This window comes from Mustela nivalis, assembly GCF_964662115.1.
Source record: "Mustela nivalis genome assembly, chromosome: 1".
In the NCBI taxonomy this organism is placed as follows: Eukaryota; Metazoa; Chordata; class Mammalia; order Carnivora; family Mustelidae; genus Mustela; species Mustela nivalis.
Window position 1 is genome coordinate 79,595,559 of NC_139020.1, and position 15,734 is coordinate 79,611,292.

The 15,734-nt window shown below is 40.1% G+C and overlaps 1 protein-coding gene across 3 annotated transcripts; it reads right to left on the reverse strand.

The window, feature by feature from the left end:
* Positions 1–240: 240 nt before the first annotated feature.
* On the reverse strand, positions 241–14,026 carry LOC309841869 (protein C3orf33). 3 transcript variants are annotated; one of them, XM_082685414.1, is made up of 6 exons: positions 13,874–14,026; positions 12,136–12,208; positions 11,274–11,333; positions 6,151–6,298; positions 5,273–5,433; positions 241–1,057 (listed from the first exon to the last, which is right to left on the reverse strand). In XM_082685414.1, exons 3-6 carry the CDS (start codon positions 11,316–11,318, stop codon positions 659–661), a joined length of 753 nt encoding a protein of 250 aa, XP_082541540.1. In that variant the 5' UTR covers positions 11,319–11,333; positions 12,136–12,208; positions 13,874–14,026; the 3' UTR covers positions 241–658. The 3 variants fall into 3 exon arrangements, with proteins under 3 accessions (XP_082541540.1, XP_082541539.1, XP_082541538.1); XM_082685413.1 differs by lacking the exon at positions 12,136–12,208 and having other exon boundaries at positions 5,273–5,430; XM_082685412.1 differs by lacking the exon at positions 12,136–12,208.
* Positions 14,027–15,734: the final 1,708 nt, after the last annotated feature.

A 15,734-nucleotide genomic window follows, 5' to 3' on the forward strand; every position in this document is an offset into this window, starting at 1 on the left:
GTCCTAAGCATTCCTATTCTTTCTATCTTGGGGGCTGCTATCCTCAGCACATTGCTTTTCGTCCTTATAATTATCCTCACGATTCTGTCCAGAAGGTTATTCCCGTCATCTAACAAGAAGTAGAAATTAGCCATTCCTTATTACTAAAAATGGGTTAGGTGACCTTCTCGTGTAGCTTTGCCCCACATTCACAGGTAGTTAGAAAGCAGTTAAGGGAAAAAAGTAGCCGCAGGCATGATGTATAAAGAGTTAGTTTATTACAAATAATCAAAATTTGATTGATCAAAATCAATCAAAACTGGAAAAGTCAACAAATATTCTCTTTCAACAAAAATTAAATATGGATACTGAAAATAACTAAAATAACAGTGTCCAACAGTTAAACTCTCTCTTCAAATATTAGCACTACAGGTATACATCCTTTATCCTGGTGACTTTATAGAGTATTTCATTTTTCTTAAAAGCATATTACATTAATTACAACTTGCTTAAATTATTCTATTACATTTACAACAACCATCTCTTAAATATTTAAATACCATCAGAGTGCAACTTAGATCATTCAGAGAAATTTCCATTTCAACTCAATGAAAACATCTACATATTTACATATTTTACTGTTTTCTGAGTGGGTCACCTCCAGACCCCTTGGAATAGTTCACCCTTTTCTACGAAAGTGTATGCGATTCATAAGTTCTCTGAACTTCAATATAAAAGAGTAGTTATTTATGTTGTCTTTCCATGTTTCATAAGTCCTTCTAAATTTCTCATAATAACTTTCTTTTTTCAAATTGAAATCTGCTCCAATTTTTTTTAAATAACTGTCTTTTTTCCATATTTCTCTCCAGGAGCCTTTGAATTTTTCCAAATAACTTTCTTCAGATTCTTCCTTCCATATTCCTTCTCTTTTTTTTACGGCTGTTAATTCAGCTTTAAGTAAGTTTCTGTGAATTGTCCAATAGATTTTAGAATCATAGTCTAGCCCTTTAACAAGAACAGTTTTGCCAAGGCCTCTTCTCAAAATTTCTTCATTCAGACTCACACTAAAATACCTACCCTTGAATAAAAAATAACACAGACCAATTACTAAAGAAAATTGCTACTATACCTATAACATCTTCACTTTGACATTTACTTATTTATTTAAATTAAATAATCATCCAGGGGCTCTGGGTGGCTCTGTCAGTTAAGTGTCTGCCTTTGGCTCAGGTGGTGATCCCAGAGTTCTGGGATGGAGCCCCACATCGGGCTCCCCGCTCAGTGAGGAGTCTGCTTCTCCCTCTACCTCTCCCCCCACCCCTTGTGCTATCTCTCTCACGCTCTCTCTCTCTCTCACACACACATACATAAAATCTTTTTAAAAAATAAATAAACCAATTAATTAATTAACTAATTTAATCATCATTCAGAGGGGCACCTGGATGGCTCAGTGGGTTAAGCACCCAGCTCTTGATTTTGGCTCAGGTCATGATCTCAGGGTCTTAATATCTAGCCCTGCATCGGGCTTCGTGCTCAGTGCAGTCTGTGAGATTCTCTCTCTCCCACACCCTCTGCCTCTCCCTTCCTTTCACATGTTCTCTCTCTCTTTCTCTAAAATGAACAGATAAATATAATATTAAAACAAAAACAAAAACAAAACAGTCATTTAGCAACTTAGCCTCCAAAGCCAAAAAACATAAAGCAAAGGGCTCTCTAAGAACTTAAAACAGCTAATACTAAATCCAAGAATTTCCATTATTTAGGAGAGATCCTGTTCAAAGTCAATTGCCTCTTTTATTTATTTATTTTTAAAGATTTTATTTATTTATTTGAGAGAGAGGGAGTGCAGGAGCACAGGAGCAGGGGGAGGGACAAAGGGAGAAGCAGACTTCCCACGGAGCAGGGAGCAGGGAGCCAGGGAGCCAGGAGCCTAAACCGGGACTGGATCCCAGGCCCCTGAGATCATAACCTGAGCAGAAGACAGCCGCTTAACTGACCCAGTCACCTGGGCACATCTTAATTGCCTCTTCTGTAACATACAGTTCCCCACAAACTCACTGGTCTTCTAACCCAAAGAGATGTAAAAGTAATAAAGTATAAAAAGCTGGTTTTGGTTTGTTTGCTGTTTGGGGGAAATAAGCACACAAAATAAGCAAAACAGAAGGCCATAACAAAACAAACTAAAGGCACACAAATGCAAATTGAACTGAATCATCACTGAACTGTTAGATTAGGTTTCAGAATTCCAGTGTGTAAATACATTTTTTGGCATGTAAATACATTTTTTATTTTTTAAATATTTTATTTATTTATTTATTTGAAAGACAGAGATCACAATTAGACAGAGAGCAGGCAGAGAGAAGAAGGGAAGCAGGCTCTTTTCTGAGCAGAGAGCCGGATGTGGGGCTCGATCCCAGAACCCTGGGATTATGACCTGAGCTGAAGGCAGAGGTTTTAACCCACTGAGCCACCCAGATGCCCAAATACATTTTTAAAAGACTTCCCACAAAATAATTTTTACATGAAAAATGGGCCTGGACCTTGCATCTTCATCCTTTAGGAAATTTCCTTCAAGGAAAACCTCACTTCTAAATGAAATTGGATAAGGGGCTCCTGGGTGGCTCAGTGGGTTAAGCCTCTGCCTTCGGCTCAGGTCATGGTCCCAGGGTTCTGGGATCAAGCCCCACATCGGGCTCTCCGCTCAGCAGGGACCTGCTTCCTTGCCTCTCTGCCTGCTTGTGATCTCTGTCTGTCAAATAAATAAATAAAATCGTTTTTTAATAAATAAATAAATAAATAAATGAAACTGGATAAATGGGATTTTTTTCCTACTAATTTACAGCATAAAGGAGACCCTGCTGGGGAGGCTGGGTGGCTCAGTCAGTAGACCTAAGACTCTTGATCTTGGAGTTGTGGGTTTGAGCCCTATGCTGGGTGTAGAGATTACTTAATTTTTTTTTAATCTTAAAAAAAAAAAAAAAAGGAGATCCTGCTTAGTTATTTATATAGCCCTTGTGGGATTTTAACCTAATGAGATTAATTTTAACATTAATAATTTAATAGCTTTCTTAGTCAACTACTTCACAATTAAATTCTAAAAATGCAAAAACTCCAGGTTTCAAGTAAGAGACATTTTTAGGACTTTCGTAAGGAACAAAGGCTCTTCCACTTGGTTACCGTGAGTCCTATCTGTAAATGGGAGTAAAAACAATGACTCCATAGGGTGGTTTTGAGGATAAATAAAATATACTTCTCAATTTAAAAGCAAAGATAATGTTTTCTTAGTTAAAAAAAATTATATTTTTTATTTTTTATAAGTTATTTACTTATTTATTTTTGAAGATTTTATTTATGGGGCACCTGGGTCAGTTAAGCATCTGCCTTAGGCTCAGGTCATGATCTCAGGGTCCTGTGATCAAGCCTCCTGTCAGGCTCCCAGCTCAGCCAGGAGTCTGAGTCTCCCTCTGCCCCTCCCCCTTCCATATGTATGTGCTCGCTCTCTCAAATAAAAGCAGAATCTTTCAAAAAAATTTTGCAAAAGATTTTATTTATTTTGTTTAAGAGAGAGCTTGTATCACAAGGGCTAGCTGGGGGAGAGACGGAGGGAAGCAAGAATATCAAGTAGACTCCCCACTGAGTGCATAACCCAATGCCTGCCTTGATCTCATGACCCTGAGGCTCATGACCTGAGTAGAAATCAGGAGTCAGACACTTAAGCTACTAAGCCACCCAAGCTCCCAACACTTTTTTTTATTTTTAAGTATCTGTATACCCAGCATGGTGATCTAATTCATGATCCCAAGATCAAGAGTCACATGCTCAGGGTGCCTGGGTGGCTCAGTGGGTTAAAGCCTCTGCCTTTGGCTCAGGTCATGATCTCAGGGTCATGGGACTGAGCCCCGCATTGGGCTCTCTGCTCAGTGTGGAGTCTGCTTCCCCCTCTTTCTCTCTGCTTGCCTCTCTGCCTACTTGTGATCTCTGTCAAAAAAAATAAATAAAATCTTTTTAAAAAGTATTGAATCTTTAAAAAAAAAAAAAAGAGTCACATGCTCCACCAACTGAGCCGGCCAGGTGCCTGGAGAAGACAATATTTTTGTAAGGCCTCTGGCATCTTTATATATTTTGTATTACCAGTTTACTTTTTATTTATATATTTTTTAAATATTTTATTTATTTATTTTACAGAGATCACAAGTAGGCAGAGAGAGAGAGGGGGAAGCAGGCTCCCTGCTGAGCAGAAAGCCCGATGTGGGGCTCGATCCCAGGACCCTGAGATTATGACCGGAGCCAAAGACAGAGGCTTAATCCACTGAGCCACCCAGGCACCCCTACTTTTTTTTTTTTTTTAAGATTTTATTTGTAAGTAATATCTATATCCAACGTGGGGCCTGAACTCACAACTCTGAGATTAAGAGTTGTATGCTCCATTGACTGAGCCAGCCACAAACCCCTACCAGCTTACTTTTAACTCTAAGACACTTCAGTGTTGGATAATTCTTATTTTGAAAGAACTGCATATGACCTGGACATACAGAAATTAATGGGTTTCATCAGGCTTTCTATCAACAGTTCAAAAAGCTCTAAGAATTCAAAATGGTTACAATTTTAATCCCTTTAATGTGAGGTTATTTTTTTCTTCAGATTATTTTTGTTTGTTATATAATAAGGGACTTTATTTATTTATTTTTAAGATTTTATTTATTAATTTGACAGAGACAGAGAGAGCTAGAGAGGAAACACAAGCAGGGGGAGTGGGAGAAGGAGAAGCAGACTTCCCACTGAGCAGGGAGCCTGGTCAATCATAATGGTAGGAAAACTCTGAGGTAAAGTCTTTAGTTGACTGATTACTGATCATAAACAGTACTTAAATATCCTCGACTTTACAGTTCAGAGACTGAACACTATTTACTTCAGAAAACACCTCTGCTCTTAGTAGTTTCCAGCTGACAGGGCTCACTCAACAAGCAGTTTCTAATAACAAGGGCAATACACTATACTCATGTATAAGTAAATGTGTAAAGATAATCCTCAAATGAGCAATGTCCAAAGTCATTAATAATTTTAGGTTTCTTTCATGTTCTTAATTTTCCATTTTTCTATAATAAACATATAAATAATATTTAATAACAAAACATATATAGTAAACACCTGGTTCACTATACACGATCGCTATGAGTAGCAGTTAAAAAAGACAAAAATTCAGTCCCATTGTAGATTCAAGATTCTAATTAATGATGGTTCTGAACAAATAAAAAGAATAACATACTGTTCGTGATTTCTTCACACTACTTACCTTATTCACTAGAAGATAACAAAAGAGTACTGAATTCTCCTTTCCAAGAAGTTGAAACCATAGCAACTGGGAAGGTTTTAACTCTTTTTGTAACCACACCTTCCCAGTTTCAGTGAGTTCTACTCCTGCCAGTTTAACCAGCAGGACACCACAGGGCTCTTCTAAAAAGGTTAGATAGAAAATTGTCTAGCTTTAAAACCATGTTGCAAAAGCAAATTTCAAAGCCACATGCCCCCGCAAAACAACTAAATATACTATGTTTCTTTACAAACACCCAGACTCTCTAAATGTAGATCTATTTATATCTTTTTCGTTTATTTTTTTTAATCTTTTTTTTTTATCTTTTTCTTTTAAAGCAACGGAAGCATGTAACATACGAAATAATGTAAGAAACCCATTTCAGTAAGCTCCAGAACAGGATGGAGAAGCCAATATTAACAAATGCATATATGGCAATTTACAGTGCTATCTCAGCATGACCTCTGAAAGCAGGTTCTACTTAATAGCATCCCCAAAACTGTGCAGTGTACAACCTGGACAAACCCAGGTGGTGCTTTGCTGCCTGAGTCCTGAAAAGTCATCACTATTCCAGAGAGAAGAGATTTAAATTATGACAATGTAATTACAACAACATAACAGATGCTCAATTATTTGTGGAAAGAATGCATAAACACCTGAATGAAATCCTGAATGGTTGAATAAAAAAAAGGAGGGGGGAATCTGAAGCCAAAATAAATAGTTCCTTGTATTTAAAGCCAAGAGTCTGTACTTTCCCTCACAAAGTTACTAAAACTTAAAATGACATTTTTTGCTATTTTACAAATGACTTTTAATTAACAAATACTAAAATAGTTGTATTATTCTTGCACTCTACTTACTTTTCCAGGAAGATATGATAGGTAAAGTAATAGGAATATGCTCAATTTCTAAGCCATTCTCAGTTATTCGGCGTAATCGTCCACGTAGTTTAACATTCTTCCGTATAAATTCTACTGGAATATCTGAAGAACTTGTAAATTTTGATGTCTGTTGATTTATAAAAAAAAAAAACATTATTATTTTCATTTTAAATTATGTCAAATTATCTTCTAAATATTTAACAAGAAGATATAACCACTGAAAATTTTTAATTTTGTCCTTAATTTTATTTTTTATTTTTTTTTAAGATTTTATTTATTTATTTGACAGAGAGAAATCACAAGTAGTCAGAGAGGCAGGCAGAGAGAGAGAGGGAAGCAGGCTCCCCGCTGAGCAGAGAGCCCGATGCGGGACTCGATCCCAGGACCCCGAGATCATGACCTGAGCCGAAGGCAGCGGCTTAACCCACTGAGCCACCCAGGCGCCCCTGTCCTTAATTTTATATTAATATTTTACTTATGATTTAATCGAAGTGTTGGGGGAGCATCTGGCTGGCTCTGTTGGTGGAGCGTGCAACTTTTGACCTTGGGGTTGTGGGTTCAAGGCCCCCACTGGGTACAGAGATTATTTAAAAATAAAATCTTTTGGGGAAAAAAAAACTATGAACACTAAAAATGAGAGTTAGTATTTTAAAAGATCCTGACAACTAGAATGATGGGATAAAATGTAAAAATCTTCCCCTGTACTCCCCAAAACTAATGTAGGATAGAAGAGAATAAACTAACTGTAGGATATATGAAAAAGATAAAGAACTTTTAGCTCATTGTGAACTCAAAATGAAATGAAAGTGTGACCAAAATAAAAGTACAAACCCCCTCTCCTCTCCACTCCTCACTGCTCCCCACCAAATTCAAACACCAAGCAACACTGTAAGGAACAGGATCCCAAACAAGAAATAAGGAAATGATTGTTCTAGATCAGGCCCTCATGGGATATACTGTGCTCTCCTGTGTACCACATCTCATAAAAGACTTCAACAACAAACTAGAACAAAACTAGAAGACGAGAAAGAAGATGATAAAGGACCTGGAAACCATATCACATGAGAAAACCAAGAATATCTCACACAAGGGAAGAAGACTTAGAAGTAGAGAGGGTCATTAGAGATATATCCAATTACTAAATATCTATCCCTTTTTAATTTTAGGCATTTTCATTGAGGATATACATAAAAAGATCTAAGAGTGCCTTGGTGTTTGAGTTTAAGAAATTATTTTTTTTTAAGATTTTATTTATTTCTTTGACAGATAGAGATTGCAAGTAGGCAGAGAGGCAGGCAGAGAGAGAGGAGGAAGCAGGCTCCCTGCTGAGCAGAGCCCGGGATGCAGGGCTCGATCCCAGAACCCTGGGATCATGATCCGAGCTGAAGGCAGAGGCTTTAACCCACTGAGCCACCCAGGCCCCCCCTGGAGTTTTAGAAATTATTAAGGAGCTAGGGGGAGAAACTGAAATAGAACCCATGATCCTGCTCTCAAGGAATTCACCATCTATGTAAGGAACCTTTAAAGGCAGATCCCATTGCATTCACCTTTTCTGCATCCAATAATCTCCCAACAGCAGATAGTTCAGTGCTATGTTTCTATGACATAACAGGTACTAACAATATACATAAAACCAGAATACAACTGCAGAGCAATATATAAGTAGGTTTAAGATAAGCAATGTATAAGTGGGTCCCGGGGTGGCTCAGTCAGTTGGGCATCTGCCTTCAGCTCAGGTCATGATCCCAGGGGCCTGGGATCCAGCCCCACATCAGGCTCTCTGCTTGGAGAAGAGCCTGCTTCTCCCTTCCCTCTGCTTGCCACCACCCCTGCTTGTGCTCTCTTTCTCTGTCAAATAAATAAATAAAGTCTTAAAGAAAAAAAAAAAAAAGAATAAAGTATAAGTGCTAAAGGGTTCGGCTGCCTGGAGGGTTCAGTTGGTTAAGCATCTGATTTCAGCTTCAGTCATGATCTCAGAGTCATGAGATCAAGCCTTGAGTCAGGCTCCACGCTGGGCATGGAGCCTGCTAAAGATTCTCTTTCTCCCACCCCCTTTACCCTTCCCCCCATTCACTCTCTTTCAAATAAGTAAATAAAGTCCTAAATGCTAAAGGGTCAAAAATGAATAAGAAGATCTGAGGGAGACATCTGTAAAGCAAGTGAATTCTAAACTTGTGAAAAACATCCTGCTCTCTAGAAGAGGCAGAAAGATGATGCCGCTAACGAGAACACTGTCCCTAAGCCTCAGATGGAGAAGGAAGTGTCCTAAAGGCAAAGTGACAAAAGCTGGAAGCACTATGAAGAGAAAATAGTGTTTCAAATTCAGGAAGATGAAATTTGGAATCCAGTTCTGCCACATACTAGCTGGATGAAAATTACTTAACCTCTTCAAGTATCCACCTCCTCCATCCATAAAAATTAGGTGTAAGAACACCTCTTTCAGGGCACCTGTACGGCTTCGTTGGCTCTTGATTTTGGCTCAGGTCATGATCTCAGGGTCATGGCATCAAGCTCCAGTCATCAAGCACACAGTGGCATCAAGCACACAGTCAGGCTCTGTGCTCAGTGGGGAGTCTGCTTGAGATTCTCTCTCTCCCCTGCCCCCCCACCTCTCCTCTCTCTCTAAATAAATAAACAAACAAATAATTTTTTAAAAATACCTGTTTCATATGATTATTTTAAGTATTAAATGAAATTCTGTATCTCAAGTGTTTAGCACAGTACTGAACTGAATCATCATTTTTTATTTTTTAAATATGAAATTTGGACTTGTCTACCAGTAGCTGAAAGAATATGAGAGGTTGGTAAACTCAGGAGGAGGAAAAACAGGAGGAAATACAAAAAGAAAGCTGAAGGGGAGCTATTAGGTTCCCTTTTGTGGCAGGCCTTTGGTTTAACACGTTATCTATTCCCAAGCCTCTTTCTTTTGTCATCATGTACTGTAAGGGATGGAAAACCTAAACGGCTGCTTTCCCAACCTCCTTTCTGAAACCTAGAGATGACCATATGATAAAAGGATGTAAGCAAAAGTCTACTGAAGGCGGGGTGCCTGGGTGGCTCGGTGGGTTAAGCCGCTGCCTTCGGCTCAGGTCATGATCTCAGGGTCCTGGGATCGAGTCCCGCATTGGGCTCTCTGCTCAGCAGAGAGCCTGCTTCCCTCTCTCTCTCTCTCTGCCTGCCTCTCCATCTACTTGTGATTTCTCTCTGTCAAATAAATAAATAAAATCTTAAAAAAAAAAAAGTCTACTGAAGGCTTTTGGTAAAACTTTCGTTTTCTTGATAAAAAGGAATATATGTGGCTGGCACCTTCCTTTTCCCTCTTCTCCTGCTTTGAACGTGCATATGCTATTTGGAGTTACAGCAGCCATTCTGCGCCATGAGGAAAGGCACAGAGAATCATACAGACCTAAACTCTCTGTCATTGACCCAGAGACCAATGCCAGCAGCATCCTACCTCCAGAAGTCTTTCGACATGAGGGAAAAAAAGCCTTTTAACTTGGTTAAACTACTGCTACATGGGGTTTCTCATACTTGTAGCCTAAGTTCTCCAACTGTTACATAATAAAATTTTTTTATTATGTAACATAATAATATGTTCCTAATGTTCCAAAATGTTCTTTTTCTACCTCCTTAGCTTGCTCTTCTCACCACTATTCATTATTTTCAAAACTCATAAAACTTAAGAAAAAAAGACACCAGAACTATGGCTTAAGATGAATAACTTCATAACATACTAATATAAATTACTATTAATGAATAAGTAATTTGCATAAATCAATAACATACCTAATATTGTATAACTTAGAACAATCTATAATTGATTTATGTCATTTTTAAGGGTTACCAAGAGAAGTAATCCCTCAGCATTATTTTTACCAAATTCTTTTTTTAAGATTTTATTTGTTTATTTAAGAGAGAGAGCTAGTCAGAAAGAACATAAGTGAGTTGAGGGGCAGAGGGAGAAGCAGACTCCTCACTGAGCAGGGAGCCACTACAAGGCTCAATTCCAGGATCCTGGGATCATGACCTGAACTGAAGACAGACGCTTAACCGGCTGAGCCACCCAAGCGCCCTTTATTTTTACCTAAATTCTTAATCAGATCATTTAGTATTTTGACAATTTTGAAACCTTCAAAATACATATGTCATGGAACACAGACTGTAAAATAAAGAAAAAAGTGAAATGAAAAGAGCTAAAGCTTCAAAAGTTCCACTCTAAAAATATAAGCTAAAGGTGAATGACTTACAAAATCATGGAGGTGTTAAAAGAAAAAAAACCTATTAGATTATTAGATATAAGGTTAAAAATGAGTTCAAGACACTTAATAAAAAATGGGGGGATAAAAGTCTGACTTTGGAGTCAGAGGGAAAAGGCAGGAGTTGGAAAAGATGTACTATAGTACAGTAAAGCTATGTAGTCAATGATAATATAAAACAATATAGAGATAATAAATGTAAGATATTAATACACACAGAAGCAATAAACTCATTCCAGACTGTAACACGATACTACAATTACACTCAGTGACAAGAATCAGTTACATTAAAAAAACTTAACAAAACCTGAATTGTCAAAAGGATTCCATAATATCTATTATTAAAACATTACTGAGAGGCCGAAAAATATGCTAACTGAAAATATAAATTATTTTTGTACATCCCACTTCTCGCTCTGTTCATTAAACAGATCTTACAGATTGCTACAAATTGGAGAAAGTATAAATTATTCAGTGCTAAAGGACATAATTTGACTATAATCTAAAACCACTATACAAAACAGTTTTGAGACATGCCACAACATCTGAAATGCAAATTTAGTGATTACAGCATTCTAGCCAACTAAATCCTTTACAGATTCCTTTTTAAGCGTGAAGAAAAGTGATTATGGAAATAGAGACTGGACAATCACTTTCCATAAAATCCTGTGGATGTGTTGCTTTTAAACCAAGATCTTAAAATAGGTTTGTTGTTCTAAATAATATTTAAGACTTCTAATATGGATAACAAAATGATACACTGCTTGAGAGAAAAATGGTCTGCAAGTGAGAAAAAAATTAACTGTCTCTTGCTTATCATAGTGCCTTCTTCATTTTTTAACTTACCATCCGAACACTTCTTAGAAGTAACAATGTTCCAGCTACAGCCATTACGGTGCTGATGTTCTTCAGAAAGAGATTAAATGATTAATTCTCATTAGTTGTTATTCATAATAGTAAAAGAACTCATTGGAAGGGGACAAAAAAGACTGGCCTCTCTATTAATTGTCCAAATAAGGCACATCCTTCAACTAACGGCCCATTTCTCCCAACAAACTTTAACTGCCCACCTACGCATTAATCTTCCTGCTTTTTCCCCAAACAATCTGGCAGGCACAGTAATTATATATATAATATTGTATTGATCTCTATTGACTGTTCCTTTTAACCATGAATTCCTTAAATGCATGAATTAGTCTAATACTTCTTGAACAATGTCCACAGTAACTTGCATAACCCTGAGTCTACAGTGGGAATGTAAATGTTTGTTAGAAAACTTTACTATCCAAAGCTTAAAATCTAATGCTTTAGATGTATATATGGGAGAACAGTTGGGAAGAACTTATCAATGTTTTTAAAGTGCTTCATTAGAAATAGAGTGGGAAACCTAGGTAGCTCTGTTAAGCATCTGCCTGCAGCTCAGGTCCTGATCTGGGATGAAGCCCCACAGGAATCTCTGCTCAGCAGGGACCCCTCTTCTCCCTGTCTCTCTGCCTGCCGCTCCTCCTGCTTGTGCTTGCTCTCCGTCAAGCAGATTAGTAAATAAAATCCTTAAAAAAAAAACCCAACAACAACAACACTGAAATAGACCTAAAAAAGTTTAATTAAAAAATAAGAACCTGAGACCCCCGCAACAAGCATGATAATCTAACATGTTTTCCTTCAAGAAATACAACTAGGTATGTAAGAAATGAAGCTGAAAATATACCCAAAGAAATGAAGATGCTAAGATTGCTCCAAGTGTTGAAGTAAAGGCACTTAGATCCAACTCTGATCTTGCTCTAAACATCAGGCAAACATAAAACAAAGCAGTGAAAACTTTGTAACTACCATCACATAATACCTTTTATTTGTTCTGTGGATTTCCCATTTGTAGGGGAAAAAAGGAAATACACACAAAGATACACCCTGTGTTTGGGATATTTGGAATAATGTATCCATGTGCCAATTTTTTTAAAGATTTTTTTAAGAGATTTTATTTATTTATTTGATAGAGATCACAAGTAGGCAGAGAGGCAAGCAGAGAGCCAAGGGGAAGCAGGATCCCGGCTGAGCAGGGAGCCCAATGCAGGGCTCAATCCCAGAGATCATGACCTGAGCCGAAGGCGGACGTTTAATTGAGCCACCCAGGCATCCCTCCATATGCCAGTTTAAACACCGTTCCCTCGCTCAATCTACTGAAGTCATTTTTTTTTTTTTTTTTAATTTGAAACAACCCATGCACCAAATTCTGCTTCACTGGAAGTAGCCAGGCCTTGTCAATTAACACGTGTGTATCTATCATTCATTAATGCCACCCATACCTATGTAGCACTTACTAAGTGGGAGACAATATTCTAGGGGTAAGAGCTACTGTCCTTGGGAAGGAAACAGCCATGGTCCAGGGCCTTGTGGGGCATGACTGCAGAGCCTTTGCAAAACTGATGGTCCTACTCAACTTCTCAGAAGAATTTAACATAGTTACTCATTCTCTCTGAAAATATTCTCTTCCCTTGACTTCTAGGACACCTGGTTTTCCTGATTTTCCTCCTCCTCCTTCACTGTTTCTTTCCAATCTTTGCTGACCTCCTCCTTTTCCCAAATTCTAAATGTTAAGAGAATCCTTCCGGTCCCCGGTCTCAATTCTAGGATTTCAGCAACTCTTCTGTCTTGTTCCAAGATGCCATCCAAGCTTTAAACACTAACGTGAGGTTTATGTGGTTCATTCCTAAAGTTCTATGTCCAGTTACGATCTCCCTTCAATGCCAGATTCCTATACCTGGTTGCCTAGATAACATGTAGAACCAGGTTTACAATTCTCATAACCATCTTCAGGTTCACACACGTCCACCTTCAAGTTCACATGTCCAAAGAGTCCTCCAGATTTCTCCAACAAATCACTGACTCCCAAGCCCTCCACAGAAGCAACTTTGACCACGGTCCACCCCTTGATTCCTCTTTCTTTACCTCCCACCCCAAATCAATCACACCATCCCCGGAGGACTAGCCACAATCTTGTGCCGCCTGGTCACCTAAGATGTCCCACTCTTGGTTGAACTCCAGTGCCCTCTCAATTCATTCGAAACATAAGGCCTCCAGGACCACGTGCCCATCCCCTACCCTTGGTCTCCTGTGCCTCGCTGTCCCCAAATGCGCTCGGGGGGCCGCTGACGCCCCAAGCTGTGTTGCGTCTCAGTCTCTGAGGTGTCCCTGGGGGCCCACCACGGACCTAGCAGTAATTCGGCAGAGCTGGCCTCCTTGGCCCGCCGCGCCCATCCACGCAGCCAGCCCAACCGGATCGCACTCCCCCACCGCCGCCCGTCCCTCGCGACCCTGGCGACGCGACCCTCGGCCCCGCCCGAGCACCGGCGGTTCCACTGCGCGCGGCCTCCCGCAGCCCGCCTCCCTCAGGCTCGCTCCGCGCGGCCCCGCGCCCACCGCCGGCCCGGACGGCTGGTTTCCGGTACCCGGACGAGACGCAGGTGGTCGTCGGCCCACTGCGAGACCCGCGCCACCACGTTGGGCGCCGCAGCGTCTCCGTCCGTCGTCGGCGAGGCCGGGGCCTCAGGCCGCCGCGCCATGTTCCCGGCCTCCCGCGAGCCAGCGGCGAGCTCCTCCGGCGGACGGCAGGGGGCGCTGCGCTCCTCGGGCGGACGGCAGGGGGCGCCGCGCTCCTCCTGCGCAGCGCGCGGATCCAGGCTCCCCGGGCTGTGGGGGTGCAGCGCGCCTACCGACAACCGGGTCCTCGTTTCCCCCACAAGCCCCCCAGGAGTGCACTGACGGCGGCTATGGGTTCCCTCGTCGCCTGTGAGCGGGTCCCCCACTGAGTCGGAGACAGGCGACAGTGACCTACCCCACCCCACCCCAGCATTTATGCAGGGGGTTTCCGCCGCGCGGGACGTCTGTGTGGGGCAGGGGCGGGGGGCTAAAGGCTTCCCAGCGATGCTGGTGGGGAGGCGCGATGATTAGTTCGTGACTTCAGTGAACCCAGCCTTAAGTGTGGGTTCCGCATCTGCAATGCTGAAAGGAAATCGAAGTAGTACTTCCACTTGTTCCCAAATACAACAAGATGCTTAATGTATTTGAATCGTGCCTTCAAGTTTGCACCGTTGCTTTGTAACCCTAATATCACGTGCTCTAAATTGTCGAACTGTTAACTGATTAAATGTAGAAAGCTATGTTAATATATTTAGGATATTACGAGTAGCATATATTAGTATTTTTAAGGTTTTTTTTTTTTTAAGATTTTATTTATTTATTTGACAGAGATCACAAGTAGGCAGAGAGGCAGGCAGAGAGAGGAGAGAGAGGAGGAAGCAGGCTCCCTGCTGAGCAGGAAAGTCCGATGTGGGGCTCGATGCTAGGACCCTGTGATCATGACCTGAGCCGAAAGCAGAGGCTTTAACCCACTGAGCCACCCAGGCGTCCCTATATTTGTATATTTTCAAACAACATTTAGATGCAGGATAATGTAATGATATGGTAACATTTGTGTAAAAAATTGTGTGTGTGTGTGTGTGTGTGTGTGTGTACCATGAAAAGCTATGCAAGGAACCTACAACAGTGATTGCCCCTGGGGAGAGGGATTCAGGTAGGAAGGTTTAACCATCTACCAGCTCTATTAGAACATTTTGCAATGATGGAAATATTTCCATATTCACATGTGGCTAGTGGCTATGATATTGGACTGTGTAAGTATACCGTTGGAAATTTTTTTTTACCTTATGCACATATTACCTTAGAAGTCAAAATGAAGTACGTTGTATTCCTAACACACATTGAGTAGTACCTTCAAGGAATGTAGTGCCTCAGTATTATATCTAATAGAAAATAAGTAACAGCTAAGACTTAGATCTAACTATGTGCCAAGCACCATTCTAAATAGTTTTCATGTATTAACTTCTTTGATCCTCATAGCAACTTTATTAGATAGACACTATTATTAAGCCCAATTTTAAAGAGTAAGTATGTGGAGTGAGTAAGCCAGTAGCTAAGGTCACCCAGCCAAGAAGTGGTGAGCTGGGCTATTGTGCAGGGATTCTACTCAGCCAGCTGGCTCAGTCTGTGCACTTAACCACAACACTGCCTCCCACAAAAGGCAATCAGCTAGCACACATAAATCCCTATAAATCTCCAGTGAGGGGGCACACAAATAATATTGGGGAAAATCCAGCTAAAAAGATACACTATCTAAGTCCCTAATTACTATTTCAGATAAAAACAAAGGTTCTGTATATTAAGAGATTTTGAATAGCTTTAGTTAATAAGTAGGAAAAAATAAAATTTATTCAGGGGCAATTCTGTTCCCAAGTCTTCCTTTGCTGTTTC